The following is a 24254-nucleotide window of genomic DNA, read 5'->3' as shown; positions in this document are numbered from 1 at the left end:
AGGGACTTCAGAGAGAAGTGGAAGAACATCAGGATGTTGACAGGAGACTCTGTGACAGGAGTGGAAGGGCAAGAGGAGACTAGGAACATCAGAAGGACTAGTGAGGAGCAACTGGACAAGAGTCTGTCTGAAAAGGAGAGACAACAGACACAGCTACAACCAGGAAGTATGTATGCCCGCCAGAGGCACAGGACAAAGAAGGGCACAGCTATAGCCAATTAGTGGAGACAAGGAGGAACTGCCTCCTCCATGGGATCTCAGGTCACATAGATATAAGCAGGAGGAGGTACAAAGGAGGTCAATGAGGCTACTTGTAAGGAGGCAGCCTCATCCCTCCTATTGAGTTGCACCAGATGGTGACTACTTAGCCCCAGGCGTGGAGCAGAGCTATGTTGAAGACAACCATTTGCTTCCTCCCATGCATGTGCTCTGACTTCCTGCTTCCAGACCTGTGCCTTGTTACTCAATCTTGTGCTTGGACCTTGGATATTATATTGGAATTTTGGACTTGTGCTTAGACTTCGGACTAGTGTGAATTGGTGGATTTATTCTTCGATCTCAGACTTTGTATTTTGCTGTTGACTTCATGCTTTTGCTGTGCAGAGTCTGATTCATTGTGACCTTGTATTTCTAATAAAGGGGGAAACACTAGGGGGTTACTGGGCTTAAATAAAGTATTAAAACTCCTTGATGTATGTGTGTGTGGACTGGGATAGACATAGATATTTGAAAGGTACTATCATACTCATTCTCAAACATCTTTTTTCAAGGAAATATATAAAAATTCTTCAATCTGTCTTCATAGGTCTTAGTTTCTATCCACCTGATCATTTTTATTGCCTTTTTAAGCTTTGTTTCAATTGAATCTTTCTCAAAGGATTAAAAAAAATTCTCAAAAAAATCATCTCAAGGATGATTAGAGGGATGGAGGCTAAAACATATGACCAACAGTTGCAGGAACTGGGTATGTCTAGTCTGGTGAAAAGAAGGACTAGGAGAGACACGATGTTGGTGTTCCAATATTTGAGGGGCTATATAAAGATGAGGGGGAGAAGCTATTTTCCAAAGCATTAGAAGGCAAGACAAAAAATAATGGATAGAAACTAACCAAGGAGAGAAGCAACTAGAACTAAGAAGAAATTTCATAATGGTGAGAGCAATAAACCAATGGAATAGCTTGCCTCTAGAAGATGTGGGTGTTCCATCACTCTTTAAAAAGAGACTGGACAGCCATTTGTCTGAAATGGTATAGGGTCTCCTGCTCAAGCAGGGAGTTGGACTAGAAGACCTCCGAGCGTGAGATTGGGCTTGAACTAACACGTCGTTGAGGTAACATTGTAGTCTTACCAGAGTTGATTGCAGGTGAGCTGCCAATACTGCCAGGACCTTCATGAAGGTGCAGAGGGTGGAAGCCAGGCCGAAAGGAAGAGCCCGATATTGGTAATGAAGGGCCACCTGGGAAAACCATAGGTACCTGCGATGGGCCCATAAGATTGGGGTGTGGAGGCAGGCCTCCATGAGGTCTAAGGAGGCCAGGTAATCTCCCCGACGGATCCCTTGGAGTATGGACCTGAGTGATGACATTTTGAACCATCTATAAACTAGTTAACAGTTCAGACGCTTGAGGTCCAGAATCGCCCTCCAGCCCCCCAAGTTCTTTGGAACTACGAACAGGTTGGAGTAATGACCCAACCCGCGTTCTTCCTGCGGAACTGGCTCTACCGCCCGTACGTTTAGCAGATGACTGATGGCGAGACTCATCAGACAGCGTCGTTCCAGATCTCGAGAAGGAGGAAAGTCTCTGAAGAATGTCAGGGGGAGAGAGGAACTCTAGCCACAGGCCGTTCCGGACCATGGACCTGACCAAAGATCCAAGGTTATCTGGTCCTACCGATCCACAAATTGAGCCAGGCGACCGCCTATGAGGAGCTCCGGGTTGGAGTCATTTCCTCTTGTGGAAGGGATCCCCCCCCCCAAAAGGGCCACCGAGACTGGCCCTGGTATCTGTTTATGTCCTGGTAAAAGGGACATTGAGATTGCCTGTCAGATCTATAAGAAGTGAACCTGTGCTGTTGGTCTGGCTCAGGAGCTCTGTAAGGGGGGTCTACGATATGGCGCTGGATGATACTCTGACTTCCTAGCATTAGAAGGGAGAACCTTTTTCTTATCTTTGTTCTCTATGAGGATTGGATTGAGAGCCTCCCCAAAGAGATTCTTGCCCGTGAACGGAGCGACCGCCAGATTCCACTTGGCCTTGTTGTCCATCTGCGCAACCAAAGTAACCGCCTGGAGGTCACTGAGGTAGAGATGGCCCTGGAAGCATACTTAATAGAGTCCAGGGTGGCATCGGCAAAGAACTGAGTGGCCGCTATAATTTTAGTGATGTCTTGCAACAACCGCTCGTCCTGGACTGGGATACGGTCCTGGAGTTGACGTAGCCACATAACAGCTGTACGGTTAAAATAAGAGGCTGCTGCGGCAGATTTGATCGCCCAAGCAGAGGCGTTAAAGTTCTTGCAGAGCGTAAGCTCCGCACATTTGTCCTCCGGCTTCAACTTGTCAGCTGCATCCCCTGACACCATGGAGGAGGAAGAGACTAGAGTTGCAATGGGGGTGTCTATCACTGGCAACTGCAGGGCCTGCAAAGGCCTGCTCCACATTGTAGAAGCGGCGATCGCTGCTCCCTGAATTGGGAAAGGTGAAAGGACGTGGCCACTGGTTCTTGACACCTCCTCCTTGTTTGTGGCGGTGTTTGAAAACATTGCCAGATTCAGGTCCCTTGGTTGGGAGACCGCCGGTTGCCCTGTACCACTCTTAGTGGTCTTCCTGGCCTTGTGCAACAGTGTCTTAAACATGGCTGAGAGAAAGAGCCCAGGGAAGGCTGTGGGGTCAGGAGAAACTGAGTCCTCATCCTCCGAAAACCCCATGTCTTGTGGAACATCTTCCCCCAGGATAGAACCTTCACTGACTATGGAAGGGGAAGGAGGCCTAGCGTGGTCTCGTCTAGGTGTGGCAGAAGAATCCCGGTAATGGAGGTCAGTGCGGGACCTGCCACTTTGTGTAACCCTATCTCTCTGGGACAGGCCGGTGGCAATGCCCTTAGAGATGGCTGTAGAAATCAGCCTTTTAATACTTTCGGGAAGCAGCTCCAGTTCTTCCAGCTCATCCTGCGATGGACCTGGAGCAGGAGGCCCTTGGGGTGCCAACCAAACAGAAGCATGGTAATCTCTTGAACCGCACTCCAATGGATCCCCCCATCATATGCAATAGCCCTCGGGGAGGCCGAAGGGGAGGGAGAGATTCCCTGTCTTAGGTGCCCACCAGGCCTGACAGGAGAAACAGAAGGAGAGGAAGGGCTGAACCCCCTGGGGGGGGGGGGGAGAAGCAGATTGGAGAGAAGGGGACCTAATGGGAGACCTGGATCTACCGTGGGACTCCAGCCTGGTGCCCTGGGCCTGCTTCTCAGCCCTAGCAATTCTCTTCTCCAGAGCCCATTGTCGCCTCTGTTCGTCTCTAACTGCAGCTCTGGAGGGTTGCTGATCCATAGTAGGTTTGATAGCCACAGCTCTGGTCCTGGGCCTGTCATAATCTCCTTCTCTACTCTTACTTTGTGCCTCAGAGGGGACCTGTGGAAGTTCAGGTCTAGCTGCAGCCATTGCAGCTACTCACGTGCTCTGTGCAGGCTTGACTGCAGAGAAGAATTGGCCCAGTGAGTTGCCTGCCTGATTAATGGCCGTGATGCAGGGCTGAAGCGGCTGCCATGAGGCGTCGGAAAATGGCTGCCTCCACGTGGCTGAAGTAAAATGGCTGCTTGAGTCACCGATCGCGCTGCCGACCATCACTGCCGCCAGGGCCTGACTTCCAAGGGCCGCAGCTCGCAATCTCCTGCTGTAGCTTTGAACATTAGGCTGGAGGCAAGGGTGAGTTCCGGAACATTGGAAAAGCCGCAATGAGTTGTCTTAAATTAAGCGGCTCGTTAGTGGAACCTCCGATTGGCTGCTGGCGCCGAAAAACCGTGGCTTGGATCTTTGAAGCCGCGGCGCACTTCCTCCTCCACGAGGCAGATTCAGCCGAGCCGAGCCATGCCTCTCACAGCCGTCTCTGTGCTCCCTCACAGCTGTCTGGCGGAGCCCGTCACCCCCGCTGGCCCGGGGATCGGACAGGGATCCTCGCCCCACGAGGAAGGAGGAAATGCCTAACTGGCTCTCCTGCCTCAGGTGAGACAGAAATGACTGTCCCTTGGGGCAACAGCTAGTTAATTTAGAATTTGGATTTAAAGTAATCAATTAATCAAAATAATTTTGTAATGAATTTTCTATGAATTTAAGATTTCCTACCTAAGAGCCAAAGCAGTGCTTGGACCAAAAGACTGAGAGGAAACTGGGAGCTAATGGGAAATAGTGGAATGTTAAAGAAAATTCCCTCAGTCTATGGACCAATCAGGCTGTGACTATACCCACGTGTGACCCCTCCTTCGACTCTACAGGAAAATGGATTCCTTACCGCCCGTGATTTGAAAATTGTATTTCTATTGTTTTGTTTGCAGCCACATCATACTGCTGGCTTGTACTCAGTTTGCAATCAAGTACTTTGCCAAGAAAGCAATCCATTTTAAATAGGTTCACTCAATTCACTGAACTAAATAGTAACCAAATGGGTTGGGTTTTCACAGTGCATTATTCCACAACAAAAACCAACCAAGCTTACAAATAAAGCTGCTATATCGTTAACTGACTGGATTAAGAATGTTACATAAATACAAGGATGGAGATAGATGATAGATAGATAGATAGATAGATAGATAGATAGATAGATAGATAGATGATAGATAGATAGCTATAGCTGTTTTATTGTGTTGTTCCACGTAACAAACTCATTTCTGCCTTATGTTGTATCTAATACCATCTTCAAATGAATCTCCACACAGAACACATGAGCTACAATCTGGTTATGAAGGTATAAGGGTTATACCTGAACCTGGGTTGTCACCTACAATCTGTTGACTCACACTAACAAACTGTAAACATTAAAAACTGGCATTCCAACAATTAATTAGGCTGTACACTTGAAATACAATATGGACTTGTAGGTGAAAAATGTGATTTTAGTTTTAGCTTGGTAATAAACAAATTCTCAGATCCCAATGTACTTAGAAAGATCCTATTCTTAAATTTCTAGATATATGATTTTCACAATGTATTCTTAGTTGGTGTTTCTTGGGATGTTAGTAAAAAATAATTATGTTAAACATGTCCTGTGCTTCCAGACGATCCTTCCTTCCCCTTCTTCATGCTAAAAAGTGATAGTCTTTTAGTTTGCAATCCTCAACTAGGAAAGTCCACACACTCTTCATTGGTTCTTCTAAATGCTGACGATTCCCCATGGCTCTGCCGCTTCATTTCTAAAATCTGGATTTGTCCCAATTGCAGAAGAATTATTTTCAAGTGGTGCTTTTTATAAAATGTCAGTACAAAATAAATCATGTTATTGCTACCCATAGACACACAAGCATAGAAGGAAAACTTACTGCAAATCTTTGTTCTGCTGATCTCAATGGAAATATCAAACAGCACACTGCAGCCACTGCTGCAACATGAGACTCAAGGGATGCATGGATAGATCAAGTAAAAGTAAAGAACTATGTCCAAGGGCTCTCTGGGACTGCTATACTGTAGATCACTGGAAGCTGCCAGGAATGCATAAGTTGAAAATCTGCTGGAAAATGGGCCTGAATAAATGCAATCCCCTGAGAAATGATATGTGATACTCAAAGCAACTGAAATGTCAACTAGATGCATAATGCATTGAATTTAAATGCAGCAATAAAAATGGAGGAAGCCACTTTTAACAAATCAGTCATTGGGTTCAGTACTGTCTGTACTCTGACAGACAGTTTCTCTAAGTTATAGGTTTGTCTAAGTTATCAAACAGGAATCATTTCTATCTGAAGACACTAGGAATCAAGCTTGGATTTTTTTTTACATGCAAAGCGTGTACCCTGCTGTTGAGCTCTAGTCTCTGCTGCTGAATACAAAAATTGCAGGTGTGATGGGGATGCTGCTAGGATTTTATGAGGAAATGAAAAATGCAAAAACAGCAACTACCTGGCCAAAATGATGCTGCCAGTTTTTCAAAGAAATTACATCATTTCTGCATCTCTCCAGCTTTTTCATTTGCAAGACAGAACCCAGACCTTAGTGATGTTTCCCTCTCTCTATGCTACTAGGACTAGGGAAGCACTGTTTAGCAAGCCAAATTATGGATTTACTGAACATTAGGATATCAGAATTCAGGCAGCAAATTACTGTTTGCGCTAACAATGCATTATGTCTTCATTGAGTCTTGGCAATGTATACCCTAGCACCATGATGGCGAACCTATGGCATGTGTGCCACAGGTGGCACGCCGAGCCATTTCTGAGGGCAAGCAAGGCGTTGCCCTGTGAACTCCAGCACGCATGTGGGCGCTGGCCACCTGATTTTCAGCCTTGATTTTCAGCCGTTTTTCACCCTCCGGAGTCTTCCCTGAAGCCCCCAGAGTGTGAAAAACCACCCAACGCGCAAACCGGAAGTCCGTTCCCGAACTTCCAGTTTGCGCTTTGGGCTGTTTTTTGCCATCCAGCCTCCAGAGAGAGAAAAACGGCTCAATGGGCAACCCGTTGCTTTTGGCACCCATGGCAAAAAAGGTTCACCATCACTGCCCTAGCATCATCCGAGGAGAGGCTGAAGAGCCGAGGTGGCACAGTGGTTAGAGTGCAGTACAACAGGCTACTTCAGCTGACTGCTAGCTGCAATTCAAATCTCACTATCTTGACTCAGCCTTCCATCCTTCTGAGATGGGTAAAATGAGGACCCTGATTGTTGAGGGCAAGATGCTGACTCTGTAAACTGCTCAGAGAGGGCTGTAAAAGCACTATGAAGTGGTATATAAGTGCTATTGCTATTGCTATCTCTCTCATAGATACTCACATTTAGATATATACAGTAGAAATGTTTTATTTAAAGGGATAATGTGATTAGTTTCATGATGGATTAACATAGAATAAAGTGGTAGCTTAAAAAAAAGAAGACTGGAATGTGTGGCTACTGCCAAGAAGAGGAAATCTACTTCCCAACCTTTCTTTCATAATTATTGGGATAGAGTTTGGATGCATAATATTGTCACTACTGAAGAAAGGAGTGACTGTAACCCTGAACCTGCAACTAATCCAGATTGAAAGAGGACCTCAGCATGTCAGGTAAAGGAGTGGGGCAATTTCAGAATGTAGTACAATGGACAGCTTTAATAACTGAAAACTCTTCCCTGACAATTTCTGTCTAAAAAAGAGAATGGAATTTCATTAATGGGAAGGGGAAACAAATAAACAACACAAGCTTCCCTGCTCTCTTATTAATGCAGATTAAAGGCTACTTTCTGTATAAATGTCTAACATAACTTCAACATATCTATTACAAATGTTTCTTCAATTTTTCAAAGAGAAAACTGGTATAAAAATGGGTAACTACTAAAGTTCTTATTGTGTTTATCTGTTTGTACCCTCATGTTGGCCCAAAGAGTGCATTATGCCACAATCATTTTTGAAAGAGTGCCTAAAGTAAGCATTAAAAATCCAGGACCCATTGCTCCTGTGGAATTGAAATTTCCATGATGTTCAAATCAGTTTATTTGCAAATGTATGACTGTTGCAGGAGCCCCATGTTCACAGGATTATGATTTCCAACATTCCTTGCCAGTTTCCTTAAAAGCAAAATAAATAAGGAACTCAGCAGGATGTCAGAAATCGCTCCTGCTCCCACTTCTTTTTTCCTGCCTGTATACACTACACTACACACACACACATATAAATATATATACACACACACACATACACACATATATACACACATACACACACACACATATATATACACACACAGACATACACACACACACACACACACACATATATATAAATAAATACACACACACACACACACACAAAAATTCCTTTTAGATGATCACGGGACTATCTAGCAGTGGAGGTAAAAAAAAGTATGATCAACCTAAAATTTCATTCCACTCAAATCAAACTGCACTAACTTTCTCTCAAAGGATGACCCAACAAGTCACAGGACTGACTAGGATTTACTTTTTTCTACCTACAGCAGCACTGAGTCATCACTGACTAATCTCAATATGCTAAGCAGGATCAGATGTGGTTAGAACCTTAGTGGGAGGTCATCAGAAAAAGACAGGGCTCTTGGTAGATTGGGAAATCAAGAAAATACCCTGAAAAAAGGTAATGCAAATGCACCTGTTACCTCTGCCAGCAAAACTGCATAGATGCAGTCCATAAAAATGGAGCTCAAGTCTGTCTAGCTATTTTTTTTTGTTTGTTAAGTAGGACAAAGAAGCTTTGGAATACTTATTTTAAAAATAAATAATTAAGAAAGGTTCGGTTACATATTATTTGCTTTAATGATATTAAAAGAATCACTGCAGTAAAAAAAGCCCACATCAAACTAGGAGTTGATATATATTTATGCACTACACATAAAATACACTAATAATATATGTTAGTGACATGAGGATTTTAACAAGCACATATAAGATAGAATGCACAAAAAGATGTACTTCATATTTTTTTTAAAAAAGAGAGGAAAAATAAATTGTAATATTACAATCTTAATACAAGCAGTCTGTTCTGAAAGTAGCCAACCAATTGTACAATGAAACCCACCAGTTTCCCAGCAGCTGGTCTTCCGAAGCAATCATACAAGCAATCAACATGATGATCCCATGACTTTCATTTACTGGCCCAGCCCTTGTTTGAAGCCAGCCAAGCTGGTAAGATTGAGTTCTTATTTGAAAACACATTGGTGTTTGCAATGAAATATTTTCTATAGGTCTTATCTGACAAAATTAAACATTATTCAAATGTTTCTTTTGACATAATTGATTTAAAGAAAATATTTACCTTATGTTCTTTATAAATACCAAGCTCCTTTTCCTTTGCTATCCTTGCTTCTTTTTCTAAAAAAAAAAAAAAAGGATAAAAGGCAAGTGTTAGCGGAATAATGTTTTAAATAATCGGGGGTTGGAGGTAGGGGTGGAGACGGGAGCAAACACAGACTTGATTTTTTCCATTCTGTAGCAGTGTCAAATCTAGAGCTAGATCTAGAGCTAAATCTAGAATCAGTAATGCAGTGTCACAGGTACCGTAATACCTCTGACTTACCCAAATGAAAACAATAGAGCTAAAAATGCCCAGCATTGATAGTTCTGAGGAGATCTTTCCTGAGGTTTGCAGTATTTTTATTTTATAATACCCTGTTTCCCCGGAAATAAGACCTCCCCGGATAATAAGCCAATCAGGCTTTTGAGCGCATGCGCTAAAATAAACCCTCCCCCGAAAATAAGCCCTCTCCGAAAATTTTACAATACAGCAGCAGCCATGAGTGACCACGCTCACCGCCTCCTGCACCTCAAAAATAATAAGACACCCCCCCCCCAGAAAATAAGGCCAAGTGCTTATTTTGGGGGTCAAAAGAAAATAAAACCCTGTCTTGTTTTCAGGGAAACACGGTATGGTAGAGATGGGGTACTTGTGCTATCTACAAGATAGCACACTCATGGCTCGTGTCTTTCTATTAAAGAATGTGTTTAAGTCTGGGCTAAATCTTCTTAAAATAATGTAACTATGATTTTCTTCAAACTGATCAATTACAGTTAATGTTTTGAGCCCTGTAAGTTTCTTTACTGCTTTTATTTACATTGTACGCCTTCCAGCCTAAGAAATGATTTTGTAAACACTGTCATAAGCAAATAAAAAGGAAGCAAGACTCACCAGAAAGATTTTTATTTATTTTACTTACCCTTTTGTTCCTTGAGATAATCTGCATTTTCCTTCATCCACAGTTCTGCTTTTATCCTGGCTTCTGAATCATTAAGTATGTACTAGAGATAAAGAGTAAAAGTGTTAAGATTTCTGCAACAAATATATAGGAATTAACACAATCACCTTCCTTATTGTGTTCACAATTCTCCTCACCCAAACCTCTCTTTTATATTTAAAGTAAAAATACTGATTTTAGAAACAAAACAAATAATTCATTTCTATTCTATTGCTAAATTGCACCCCTATACTTTTCTCTGTATGTACATGCTTATTTATTACCAATCACCAGTTTCATTTAAATACAGAATTTTGTATTATTTTTTTGTGTAGCACATGCAATTTCTGAACAGCATATAGAATAACATTTATTTTTTTCAAGGGAAAAACAATAGCACTAGGGTTACCTAAAATAAAACCTGTGATAATTTTGAACATATCCACATATGTATAAAAACAATTATGAGAGTTGGGGGTGGAAAGATTCTTACCATATCTATTTCACTGTCATCAATTCCACTTAGATCTAATTCACCATCTCCAGTATTTTCATCTAAACAGAAGTAAGGCAAATTTTAATTATGGTATACATTCATTCCAAATCAACTCCGATTCAATCTCTGGCTTTAATCATCTCAGAAATACAGTCTTTCTGATAGCTGGTTTGCTAACAAAGCAATCATTCAGCATATGGGGCCCATCCATATTAAAAAAGGGAAGATAGGGGTTTTTTCCCTCTTAACCACACTTTTCTCTAGTTATTGTTTCTTGTGTGAACACCGAAGTTAATTATTGTGGAAAATAGGTATAAACAAGGCTTGCCCCTCATCTCTTTAAGAACTGTTGTTAATATAATTCAGCAATAAACACTCAAATTAAATGTAAAGTGAAGAAATGAGGGGTTAGGAATTTTTAAATGCCCCAAAGTCAAGGACATGCAATATCTAAATAGTTGCTGCATTCATCCATGTGAATGATGAATGCCATTGAGTAGCTGGACTAATCATCATAACATCTGTTTTGTATGCATGAATGTACACATGGGAAATTAGAGGGATAAGTAGGTAAAAGGCTAGCAATTGGGGAGGTCACTTTGAGTGCTCCTCACCCTGCTAGCCTAAGCAGTCCACCCAAGATCCAGGAAAATGAATTACGGTTGCTGTTAGATACTTCCCCCTCTAGTTGTTGCAAGGACAATAGTAGTTTCCAGTCAGGTCCTCTCTTTTCAGGCGGGAACAGAGAGAGACCTGACTGGCTGAAGCACTGGACAGCTCCCCTTTAAAAAGGGAGCTGCCAGACCTCTCACTCAGTGGATGCCTGTACTTGACCAAATAAAGAGCTGCGGTTATCTTAGCCTTTTATGGCTTTCATTACCCAATCTAACACTGGCGACGAAGGTGGGATTGGAAGGCAATTAGGCAGACAAAAGAGCGAAACTCACTAACAAAGAGCTCGGTCACAAGGCAGTGATTCCACCTGGAGCGCAGGAAGGCATCAACAGGCCATTACGAACCCAGAGAGAGTCACGATGACCCCCTATGCCCAACCAACCCCGTTCAACCCAGCATCGGACGACTGAGACGCTTATCTGCTGCGGTTCAAGGTTTTCTTAGAGGCGAACGATCTCGGTGGTGTCCCGGAACCCCGGAAAAAGAACCTGTTCCTGGGTTACTGCGGCCCCAAAGTTCTAGAGACCGTCAAGAACCTCTACGCGCCGATGCCACTACACGCCGTCTCCTGGAACACCCTCCAGCAAACGTTGAAGATGCACTACGCTCCGAAGCCATCCAAGTACGTTAGGCGCTATCACTTCAACATGAGGAACCAGATGGACGGCGAGACAATAAATGAGTACATCGCCACAAACGAAGCGCAACTTTTAAAAAGAGTTCGCGCTGTATTGGATAGAATCCGATCTAAGGGTCTCCGTTTAAAAAAGGAAAAGTGCAAAATAAACGTACCCAGGGTGGAGTTCCTAGGCTACATGATCGATGGCTCTGGGATTCACCCCACCAACCAGAAAATCAGGGCCATTAGGGAAGCCCCCACTCCAAAAAATCAGACCGAGCTCCAGGTGTTCCTCGGACTCCTTAACTTTTATAGCGTGTTCCTCAAGCAGAAAGTGACGGTTGCTGAACCACTATACCGCCTGCTAGTGAAGAACACAGAGTGGACGTAGGGGGAAGCCGAAGCCAAGGCGTTCACCGCTGTGAAGGGACTTTTATCAGCAGACTCCTTCCTGGTCCAATACAGTCAAACCCTGCCACTGGTGCTGACCTGCGACACATCCCCCTTCAGAGTTGGCGCTGTCCTAAGCCACCGGATGCTGAACGGCACAGAAGCCCCCTTCGCATTCTATTCAAGGACACTGTCCACCGCCGAACAGAACTACAGCCAGCTGGATCGCGAAGCGCTGGCCGGAGTGGCAGGGGTCAAGCGGTTCCACAAATATCTGTACGGCAGGGACTTCGACCTGGTGACAGACCACAAGCCGCTACTGGGACTACTGGCTGGAGACCGCCCGAACCTGGTGTCACTCTCCCCCCGCATGACCCATTGGACGATTTTCCTGCCAGCATACTCATACCAGCTCATCCACCGTCCGGGCACCACGTTGGGGCACGCAGATGCACTGAGTCGATGCCCCCTACCGGAGCTGCTCGCTGACCCGACACCTGAGGCCGTGGTACTCCTGCCTAGACTCGGGACCCATCTCCTCCAGAGACGTCGCACACCATTCTGAGAAAGACCCCATCATCAAGCAGATTTTGAACTGGGTGTAGAGGGGGTGGCCCAAGGGACCGGTGGAAACAGAACTCAACCCTTTCGTCACGAAACGCAACCAACTGTCCACCATCCGGGGTTGTCTATTGTGGGGGGACCGGGTGGTCATCCCGAAACAGCTGTGAGTAGCCGTGCTGGAGGCTCTCCACAAGGGTCACCCTGGGATAGTAAGAATGAAGGCGTTGGCATGGAGCTATGTGTGGTGGCCCAATATGTGTGGTGGCCATTCAAGAGTGGGTGGCCACATGCACACCATGCCAAGAGTCCAGGCCGGCTCCCCAAGAGGTACCCGCAAAAGAATGGGAGCGACCCCAAGCACCGTGGTCCAGAGTCCACAAAGACTTCTCAGGGCCAATGCACGGGCAGACCTTCTTCATAGTTGTGGACGCGTTCTCGAAGTGGTTGGAGGTAGTCCTGATGACATCCACCACCACAGACACTGTCATCAGGGCACTACAGAGGCTGTTCGGGATCCACGGGTTCCCCGACGTGCTCGTGTCTGATAATGGCCCACAGTTCACAGCCAAATCATTCGAAGAGTTCCTAGGGGCACGGAGAATCCGGCACACCCTTGTCGCCCCGTTCCATACGGCGTCCAATGGCCAGGCGGAATGGATGGTAAGGTCTACCAAGGAGGCCCTAAGCAGAATGGGCCCGGGTGACTGGAAAACGCGAATAGACCACTACCTCCCGGTCCAACACATCACGCCGAGCACCACCACTGGCAGGAGCCCAGCGGAGCTACTCATGGGACGCCGACTCAGGTCCCACTTAGACTGGCTGCACCCCAACTACTCTTCCGACACGCCTCCCAACTCCATGGGAAAGATCCGGACATTTACCATAGGCGACCCGGTCTACGCCCATAATTACACAGGGGGGACCCTGTGGTTACCCGCAACCATCGTCGGAGTTTCGGGCCCGCGATCCTACTCCGTCAGGCTCGAGGACGGACAACATTGGAGGAGGCACATGGACCAACTCCGGGGACGAGTGGAGAACTCCCCACTCTGGCAAACGCCATCAACACCATCACAGGCCGAGCCGCACCACCCACAGACCACTACAGAGGAACCCAGGGACTTATCTGACTCCGACAGGGCACAGGCGAGTTCTCCGCCAACGGGGCCAGCCAAGGCCTCCGAAAGCTTCCAGGAGTTTCCACCCGACGAGTCCGGAGAAGCAACAGAACCGACTGCCCAGCGTCTGAACTGCGCAGGTCCAGCAGGTCGATCCAGAGGCCTGCCTTCCCGCGTGATTACGTCACTCATTAGGATGTTTTCCATCCTAGAGGGGAGGGGTGTTAGATACTCCCCCCTCTAGTTGTTGCAAGGACAATAGTAGTTTCCAGTCAGGTCCTCTCTTTTCAGGCAGGAACAGAGAGAGACCTGATTGGCTGAAGCACTGGACAGCTCCCCTTTAAAAAGGGTGCTGCCAGACCTCTCACTCAGTGGATCCCTGTACTTGACCAAATAAAGAACTGTTGTTATCTTTAGCCTTTTGTGCCTTTCATTACCTAATCTAACAGTTGCAAGTTAGAAACCAGCACAGATTTCCATTCCACAATAGGGTGTAAAGGCAGCAGCTTCTCAGCATGTCCAGCTGTCTGTCCTTTCTAAGCCCTGCTGTCTGCTCTTCTCTCTTACCTGCTGTTATTGTAAATAACAAAGGCACGAAGGGAAGATGATGTTTGATCTGGAGAAGAGATATAAGCCTCTCTTCTCCCACTCTGTGAAGGCTCAGTCTCCAGTTTGCAATACAATACAATACAATACAATACAATAGCAGAGTTAGAAGGGAACTTGGAGGTCTTCCTAGTCTAACCCCCTGCCTAGGCAGGAAACCCTATACCGTTTCAGGCAAATGGCTATCCAACATCTACAATCTGCAATCTGTCCTGAAAAATGCCCCAATCAGGCAAGTGAATGAAGGGGGGGAAAGCCTCCAATTGCATCATTGCCTATTGTTACTGAGTCTTATTAATCTTGAGAAAGACATGTTTCAAAACTGCACTACAGTAGTTTTACTGTCAAGAAATATCATAATGCTGTACTGATACAACCTAGCCTTGAGGGACAGGAAGCAGAAACTCTGGATATTCAGTGCATTTTGAAGAAGTGGCTGCAAACTAAAGTAATACAATACAATAGCAGAGTTCGAAGGGACCTTGGAGGTCTTCTAGTCCAACCCCCTGCCTAGGCAGGAAACCCTATACAGTTTCAGACAAATGACTATCCAACATCTTCTTAAAGACTTCCAGTGTGATGGAGTGATGGATTGGAACAGATAGGTAACAATAAATAAAGAAATGGGTACCAAAACCTGAAGAGGTCAACTTGCTTAGGATTCCATAAAACTTCACAGTAATTAGTCTAAATATAGCACTTTTGGTTCAAATACTGTGACTGTGTTTTCAACTACCCAATAATATTCTAATATTTATATTATCTGAAACATTTTGCACACATATCTCCTGGGGTATACACCGATGATACACATTTTCTGCAGGCAATTTTATGGTAATATATTGACTGAAATGCTTCTAGAAAAAGTTATTAAAAGACATATTTTAATCATGAGTTCATTGACAATTCAGCAAACGAAGTCTTGCACTGCAGTTATCTGCAGCTTTCTACTTCCCAGTTTTCACACACAAGTAGAAGTTAAAAAATCCTAGCAGTTATCCATTCAAAAATGCAATGATGTTTTTTCAGCAATTTAGTCAATATAGCTTTGTTGTTGACTTCACATAAATTGCCTTCGCATTTAGTAAGCACATAAATGCAACCTGCGCTTCGCCCTCTGAACACTTAAGCATGTGTTGTTCCAGGCAGTGCTATTAGGCCATTCCAGGTGGAATGTTTTGCATTATTCTTATGCCACACAATTTGAGCTTGCAGATGGGTGAGGTCCCACTAAAAGGTAAGTGTTTATTTTTAGTTGAACTGATGTTGTCTAGACTGAGATACACACATCAAAAACATCCTCTCTTAATTTAATCTTTAAGTTGCAGCTTTTAAATAGTCTTTTAAAAAAACTTAGATCAATTTATGCATCTACTGGGCAAGGGCAAACATAATGTGAAGTGCATGTTTGAATTTGGCAACCTATGTTTATTGAGCATTTAGTTTCGCCAAACTCCTCCTACAAGGCCAGGTTATTTGTTCATCCAGTCCGTGCTGTCAGCTCTGAGCAACTGGTAAATGTTGCTTAAAGAAAAAATGCTGAAGTTTTGGCTAGTAATTATTACATTTCTAAAATACCATTTTACAGCAATCTGTTGCCAAATTTTGTTGGTGCTGTCCAGAAATTTTCAAGAAAGTATGTAAAAGGGGGTTGTGTCAATTTTAAACTTACACGTTATAGATGGCTCAACTCTGCCAGAGAATCATAGCATAGTCTGTCATATGACCACCTGTCTATATTTTTAAAAAACATAACAAACAAGCAAAAACCATAATTTTAATATTAAAATTAATTCTATTACAGGAAGATACTGGGAGGTCTGCAAAATGTTTCAACTTTGATCAGTTTCAAATTTGAAATGCTCTATTTTGAATGCAAGGCATACCAATTTACAACTACAATAGGGACTGGATCTTCCATCATTAACTATTAAATGAATCGTGCTCAGTTTAACGGGGGTGGGTGGGTTGGTTACCGTTGTTAAGCATAACACAAAGACATTAAGCGAATCCAGCTTCTAGCTTTGTTTGTTGGAAGCCCCCTGGGAAGGTCACAAATGACAATCATGTCACCCTGGGATGCTGCAACCATCATCAATACACGCTGGTTGCAAAGCACTCGAATTTTCATCATGTGACTGTCATATAAGTGCAAGAACCAGTCATAAGTCACCTTTTAGCACTATCTTAACTTTGAATACTCATTCAGCAAATGCTTGTAAGTCGAGGACTACCTTATGTCCAACCCCCTGCCTATTAGAGTTGGAAGGGACCTTGGAGGTCTTCTAGTCCAACCCCCTGCCTAGGCAGGAAACCCTATACCGTTTCAGAAAGATGTTGGATAGCCATCTGTCTGAAAAGGTATAGGGTTTCCTGCCTAGGCAGGGGGTTGGACTAGAAGACCTCCAAGGTCCCTTCCAACTCTACTATTGTATTGTATTGTATTGTATTGTATTGTATTGTATTATGTCAAATTTAAAAAACCTTTTTTTCTGTTTGAAGCATCAGCCAATTGAATGGAACAGTCTGTTTTACACTTCAAATGGTGGCTTTAGCCTGGGAGTGCATTAAAAAGTTTGGATTCAAAATGTTTTGTTAATGCAATTACTGCTAATATATTTAATAATTTTCTGTTCAGGTTGTATTATAAATGACATTTTGTCTGCAGTTTTTGAAAAGGGACTGGAATCTGTACTCCAGAGTCTGGAGAAGCTGCACATGATTCTGTGGTCTCATTTGGGTTCCCTGTTTCAAATCACAATTAATCTTGGTTAAGTGCCTTGAATGTAGATCTTTAAGAACAAAGGAAGTAAATTGGAGGATGAGATCCAACATGTTTTCCAGCACTCTCAACAATTGAGAGGGAGCCCACAATGATTCATCTTTTCATTTTCCCTCTTATTCTGTCATAAATGATATATTTATATGATAAATCCTTGCACACGCATATGCAGCTTTGAACCATAGTGGACATGACCTGCCATATAGAATAAATACTCTCAAATATATTCTGGAAATTTCATTAAAAAGAAAAGTACCTGGCACATAAGAATTTAAAACTGGTCTGTAAACTAGACCATTTCCATAATTAGCAGATGCATTTTTGTGTCAACATTTTAATTTAAACTTGTTTTGGAATTTGTATCAATTGTTTCCTCTGTCAACATCAAGAGACAGAGAACTAATTTACCAACTGATGAATTGCAGAACAAGGAACTGATCCGAAATAAGCACAACCTTAACTCAGGAGAGGGAGGGTGACATGGGAGTAATTGAAGGCTACTGGTCCTGTCTACAAATAACCACTCTTCATTTCACCTGGCAGCCATTTATTAAGAGAAAAGAGTACATGGGGCTTTCAAATAACCCAAGTTTTCTGTCCTCTGTAAACAAAGAAGTTGGACTATTAAATCAACATCCACTATAAGGGTCAAATCTGAGAAAGAAGAACAGCTCTTCTAACGCACCACAGTAAATTCTATTGTAATCATCAAGAAAACGAGCTAACTGTCTTAACTGCCAAGAGGGCCATCTATGGTCCATAAAGCACCTTGTTCTAGAAGTAGAGGAGAAAATTGATCCCAATTCTTGGTTCCTTTTTTCAAGTGAAATATACAATGACATCCTCTTTCCAGTTAAACAAACATTCTAAATAATATTCTCTTCAATAACTCCCATGAAATGCAACGTCTACTATCTAACTATGCTGGTTTGGCATAATTTTAACGTCTACCTCCTGGCATACACATTCTTACTGGTTTTTAGAGGGATATTGTTTTAAATTTAACTTGATATTTTAAACTTTTGTATTGATTTATTTATTAGCTGTACAGTTTGGCATATTTTACCCTCCTCTTATACATGTATTTATATAGTTATTTCTATGTTTTAATCTGTTGTATTTTAATACGGACTGTACACCGCCCCGAGTCCCTTTCGGGAGAGGGGGCGGTATATAAACGCTAATAATAAATAAATAAATAATAAATATCTTTTTGGCCTGTGATCTTAAAAGTGTCTGGGTTGTTTTGATGACAATTGTGACACATTTTGCTTTCTTCTTTTGCTTCCCCACCCACCCACCCTTCCGGAGCAAGCCAAAGCCTGCAACAGAGTTATGGATTGTGGGGGTTTTCGCCTGTTGGGTTTTTTTTTTTTAAAAAAGGTCCCGCTTTCGACTATTAATCCTGTAAGCAGATCAGAGAGTGCCTTTACAGTTAAGGAGCAACTCTCTCCCGTTTCTGCTCGTTTTAATCTCTCTGGTGGGACCAGCAGTTTCCGCAAGCTTTCGATCAAGTCTCCAACTCAATTATAGTCCTTGAAAGTGTCTATCAGGCCCTTCATGCTATTATTGCCGTCTCCCTGTTTCAAAATCTACAAAAACTGAACATTAAGGGTGAACGAGAAAAGAAAGGATCCATTTCTCAAAGACCGAGTCTGCAGTTTTATTCAACAAAGCTCCAGGTTTTATATCTTTTGCATATTTCATGCAGGCCTTGGAAAGATTTTTGCTGTGACCTTGCAGACAACCCTGGTCAGGATACATAATACCAGCCTATTAAATGAACCACTGGTCAAATTCAATATAAAGGCAGTTTCACACATTCATGCCTGGACTGGAAAATCTGCACTGCTAACTACTGTTTTTGCTACAGCCTCATTCTTCCATCTCCTATCTCTTGCCTATGCGACACTGGTACAAAACAGGCTCAAAATCACTTAATGGAAAGATGTCAGTACTTAGCAAGGCTCCCTCATGTTCGAAGTCTCAGGAAAATAGTCTCTTGGGAAGAAAAAAAAATGAAAATCCTTTTCATTTGCTGACGTCTTTGAGAATTACAGATGGTATATAAAGGAAGTATTTGACTTATGACCATTCATTCAGCAACTTTCAAAAGTTAAAACAGCGGTGCTGAAAAAAGAAGTTACAACTTGTCCTCAAACTTACAACTGTTGTAGCAACTCGGTGGTCACACGCTCAAAATCCAGACACTTTAAAGCCCACCCACACTTCTGTCCACAGGGACACTTCAACCCACCTATCTTCCAAAGGTTGACTCAGCCGTCCATCCTTCCGAGGTCAGTAAAATGAGGACCCAGATGGTTGGAGGCAATATGCTGACTCTGTTAGAGAGGGCTGTAAAGCAGTGTGAAGCTGTATATAAGTCTAAGTACTATTGCTATTGCTATTCCCTCATTTAACACCCTGTCCTCTACAGCAAAAACTAGCTGATTTTCTTGCTCCCACTGCTAACCAAGCCAACTGCTGGCCTCACAAGGTTTTCTTCCCCAGGGGATACACAGCAGTTTCCTTGCAAGACCTGTAGAAGATGGTCTCATGTGGTCAGCACAGCGTGTCAGCAGAGGGAGGGGGAAAGCAAAAACAGAGGCAGCATGGGTCTCAGAGGGCATGGTGGCGAGAGCAGCTGTGGCTGAGACTGGACTGAAGCAGCTGTGGCTTCTAAGGGTGACAAGAAGTCCCCTTGCGCCTTGCTACAGGGCTGGGCTGGCGCTAGGCTTCATGGATGTAGGAGAGAGACTGGAAAGCCCGGGGTAAGAATTAAATGAAGCATCAGTTTACAATCATTACGTAACCACAAAAGTCTAACATCTCCCCCCTACAAATGCTGTTAATGCTTATCTAGTTCTGTACAGATGCTAACCATTAGTCTGAGGAGATTCCTGTGCATAAATAGTAATAAATAATTTAATTAGATTAAATTAATTTTAATTTTAAATTAATCTAATTAATCATTTAATTAGAGCCTTCATGTCTGGACCTGTTTTTTGTGTTTTTTGTTTTGTTTTGCACCTGTCAATGCTGCACTGAGGCTCAAGGGCTCCTTGCAGTACAGAACAAACCAAGATGCTCCTTTGCACTGTGCTACTCTGCCAGGCTGGAGTGGGCTTCACTCTCTGAAGGGCTTTGAACTCTGCTGCAATTCACAGGTCTTGCAGCTCCAGAGCTGCAGTACACCAAAAAGCCACCGAGAGCAGTATATTCTTTCCCCAACCTCCCTGTGTTCATGCCATACTGCAGCACGCACACACATATACCCATGTGCACGCAGTTTGTGCCAATCCACGCAGGACCTAATGCACCCCCTGCAGTACCCTACCCTCTATCTGGCACTCCTTCCACTTTCCACTTAATAACCAGCACCGTGTGAAATTATGCAGCAGCAGAAACTGCTGCCACTAAGTAATGAAGTTCTGTGACATCACACTTTAGGACTGCATAGTTTAGCAATGGAAGTTCCAGTTGTGATTGTACATTGAGTACTACCTGCAATTAGGCTAGCTGCTGCTATTCATTCTGTGGTTTTAGTTCCTAATGTTTAAAATAGAGTTCTGGTATGTTTTACTGTTCTTTGACAGACCTGGCATCAGAGGCCTAACTAGCCTCCCCCAGAGATTTTGCTGTCAACCAGAGAGGTCCTAAGACATCTTTCATCTCCTAATGGAAGACTGGCCTACCAGACTCCTTTCCCAGGGGAAGCCGTGCGGCACTAGAAGAGGTAGAAATGTAAGCTTCAAAAAAATAAAATGGGAATAAGAAAGTGAGAATCCTTCCAGAGGTTCTTGTAATGACAGAGACAGCTCTTGGGCAATTTTTTATTTCCCTGTGGGAAAAGCACTAGTTCACTTACGCAGTGTTCTATACAGGCTTGCACAGAGCATTAAATACTTATTGCTAATCACAGAATCACATACAGCATTAACTGGAAGGGACCTTCCAACTCCCTGCACAATGCACAGCATGGGAATGATCTCCTATTTTCCGATCCTCTTATTTCTTTTCTGTATTCATTCACTCTTCTCAGCACCAATAAAAAAGACATTAAAAAAAAGTATGGATCTGCTACTAACCAGCCCACCGAGCAACAAGAAAGCAATTCTGGAGAGATATTTGGAAGAACTTCCTACTTTCTAATACTTCTCTAGCTCACTGACAAGAAAGGAGGCCTACCAAGAAAGAGCCTGGGGCGGGGACCTATTGATACTTTACCCTGTTCTGTTCTGTTCTGTTATTTTCTTCTTTTGGTAAATAACTCTGGCAAATAACTTTGACGGACATGAAAAAGTTACCCAAACTAGCATTTCAGAACGTTCTAATTATTTACTATTTTATTTTTATTACTGGGTAGGCACCTGAATGGCATCATTTGTCCAGCCTGAGATAGAGATGTACTGATGATAATTTACCCTGCTGATGAGTGACCTTATCTAGGAGTTTCATGTAAATGTTGAACAGAAGGGGTGACAGAACCAAGCCCTAAGGCACCTCACATAAAAGATTGATAATAACACACACACATACATGAATTGCGCTATATTTTGTTCTTTTTTTAATAACAAAGTTTTATTGGTTTTTTTGGTATTTTACAAAGGAAAAAGGTAGGGGAAAAGTTACAAATTTTGGCAACTGCAGTGTGCGGTAGGTGCGCCCCCCCTCCATACTCATAGTATACATTTGCACATAATTCATTATTAAGTAGTAACATATAGTCAGCATATAAATTCAGTTAATAATTTCGATCAGTTTATGTCAGGTGGATTTTCTTACTCATTTTTGTGATCTGAGCTTTCTCGGTATTGCCCCATCTCCCCCCGCCAACAGGGCTCCAGCCCCTCCCGTGTCCTGTGTATCTGATGAAAAATCATCAAGTTTTTCTAGGAGTAGTTTGTTTTTTTCCATAAAGGCCTGTGCCTCTATGGGTGTATTAATTCTAACTCTTGTCTCCTCCCAGAATATTAGCATACCTTCAGGCATCAACCATCTAAACCACACCCCCTTCTGGTATAATTTATTCGCTAATTGCGAATAACTTTTTCTTTTTTCCCTCACTTTCTTGGGGATCTGTTTCAGAATGGTTATCTCCTTATCTTTGTATGTCAGTGCTTGCCCCCTTTGTGCGCTCAGAATTTCATCTCTTGTGCTTTTTCTGAGAAATTTAATGTGTACCTCCCTGGGAACGTTGTGTGTTCTAGCATAAGCTGAGTTCACTCTATAAACCAGGTCTATTTCCCACCCCATCTGTTGCTTCTCTTTCTGGATGTAGTCAGCCAAAATGTCTGTCATGATGTCCCTTATGTTTTCATCATCTACCTCCATCACATTTTGAAATCTAAGATAAAAAGACATTCTCTCAAACTCTATTTTCATCTGCTGGGTGTCAAGTTCTTTGTTTCCCTTCTACATCCCTTCCATCCCCTCCCTCATCTCAGCCGCCCCACCCTCCAAAAGGTCCAATCTCTGTGAGTTCTTATTAATTTTGGCCTGGTTCTCTTTAATCTCTTCTTTCATCTCCTTCAGTTGTTTCTTTATTTCCTCTTGTCCCTGTAATAGTTGCTGGAACATTTGTTGAAACTCCATCTCCGTAGATTTAGGTTGCATCAAGGCTGTTATCGTTGATTGTGTACTAGGACTGGAGGTTGCAGATGTCGGGGCAGAGGCAGCAAAGCCAGGCTCTCCAGGAGGTGTTTTTTTAGGTGGCATTCTTTGTAGAATAAAAAGTTCAGTCAATATAGAGAATGGTCAGTCAGAAAGGCAGGACAGCCAGGAGAGTCCAGGAGACAGAAGGTCCAGGCAGAAGAGAGTTTTTTTCCACTGACCCTGGCAGTAGAGCAAATTTTCCTCTCCAGGGTGTTCAAAAAACAGCAATCAACAAGAGATTTGTCTGAGTAGCATGGAGACAAAGACCGGAAGCCTGAAGTTTTAAAGGTGGAGTCAGATTTCACATTTCATAAAGACAACGGAAGTGTGCCATCTTGCCCTGCCAGCTTCGGGTTTAGAGGCAAAAAATAAAGTTTTCAAAGTTCAATGTTCCCAAAGTTTCCAGATCATCATTGTTTTTAGGTTTAAATCCGAAAATTCACTTAGTAGGGGCGTGACATCATTGGTTGGCTCTCCCCCTCCTCCTTCCCCTGGGGCTAAGAGCTTAATCGTTTCCAGCCGCCTGTCCAAGGGAGGGGGGAATCCCCCTCCCTCCAGCCACGCCTCTCCAAGTCAAGCCGAAAGTAAAGTTTAAACAGCTGGCTTTCTTGTTAAAGTTGTTAAAGTTGTTAAAAGGAATGGAGGGAATTCACGCCTCACCGCACCGCAGCCGCATCCTTCTGTTCTCTTTTTCTCCGATCAGCCTCACAGCGAAGACGCCGGAGTGTCTCCCCTTCGTGCTCCCCAGTGCCTGGAGTGAGACGGGGGGGCCCCCGCCGGTGATCCAGGGATCCCCTGCAGTGCCGCCCCTCCGGCAGGACACCTCTACGGGGCGTCCTGTGCCCCCAAGGAGTGGGAAGCCCACCGGGGATGCGCGGGGCGAGCAAGGCTTGCCCGTCGCCGTCAGCCGCCGGAACCGGAAGCCCGCGCTATATTTTGTTCTCATGGTGATTTTATTGTTTTAGTATTCTTTTAATGGTGCTTACTGTTATTTTACTTGTGGGTGGATTCTCTCTTTTTTGGCATGCCATGCAGAGCCTTGTTATATTTAAACAAATAAACCTAGGATATATGTATACATTATTTGGCTATAAACATTCAAGGAAAATACTGAATGGGGTATAGAAAACTAATATAAAATTACTAAAACAGTATTACTTCTACAATATTTCAACATATATTTTTTAAAAACCCAAAAATGAAAGTCTCGAACCACCAAAGAGAAAAATTTCAAACTATTTTTAAAATCAACTAACAATAGATATATAACGACTATTAATTTTTACACAGTAAATTAGATCTTGCACACATGAAATGATATTAATCAGTAATTCCATTATATCAATCAAGAACCAGTTCAAAGGCTGAGAATGAACAAAGTGTCTTCATTGAATGCCTTTAATCTCCACTAAAAAAACTCCAGGCAATGCCTGTTGAAACCTTTAAAGTCCAAATCCAAGAACTTGATGTAGGA

At 43.2% G+C, this 24254-nt stretch overlaps 1 protein-coding gene across 3 annotated transcripts in view; it reads right to left on the bottom strand.

Annotated features, from left to right (window-relative positions):
* Positions 1 to 24254, bottom strand: part of BRF1 (BRF1 general transcription factor IIIB subunit) — a 247175-nt gene that overhangs the window by 44668 nt on the left and 178253 nt on the right. For all 3 annotated transcript variants that reach the window (XM_081934659.1, XM_081934660.1, XM_081934661.1), the window contains 3 exons: positions 10366 to 10427; positions 9855 to 9936; positions 8957 to 9012 (listed from right to left, as the gene is read on the bottom strand). In XM_081934659.1, the coding sequence (XP_081790785.1) occupies positions 8957 to 9012; positions 9855 to 9936; positions 10366 to 10427 (200 nt within the window). The remainder of the gene's footprint in view (positions 1 to 8956; positions 9013 to 9854; positions 9937 to 10365; positions 10428 to 24254) is intronic.

The sequence above is a fragment of the Natrix helvetica genome (assembly GCF_964273705.1).
Source record: "Natrix helvetica genome assembly, chromosome: 1".
In the NCBI taxonomy this organism is placed as follows: domain Eukaryota; kingdom Metazoa; phylum Chordata; class Lepidosauria; order Squamata; family Natricidae; genus Natrix; species Natrix helvetica.
Note: the sequence above shows the minus strand (reverse complement) of the source record. Positions and strands in the feature narration are given on the sequence as shown.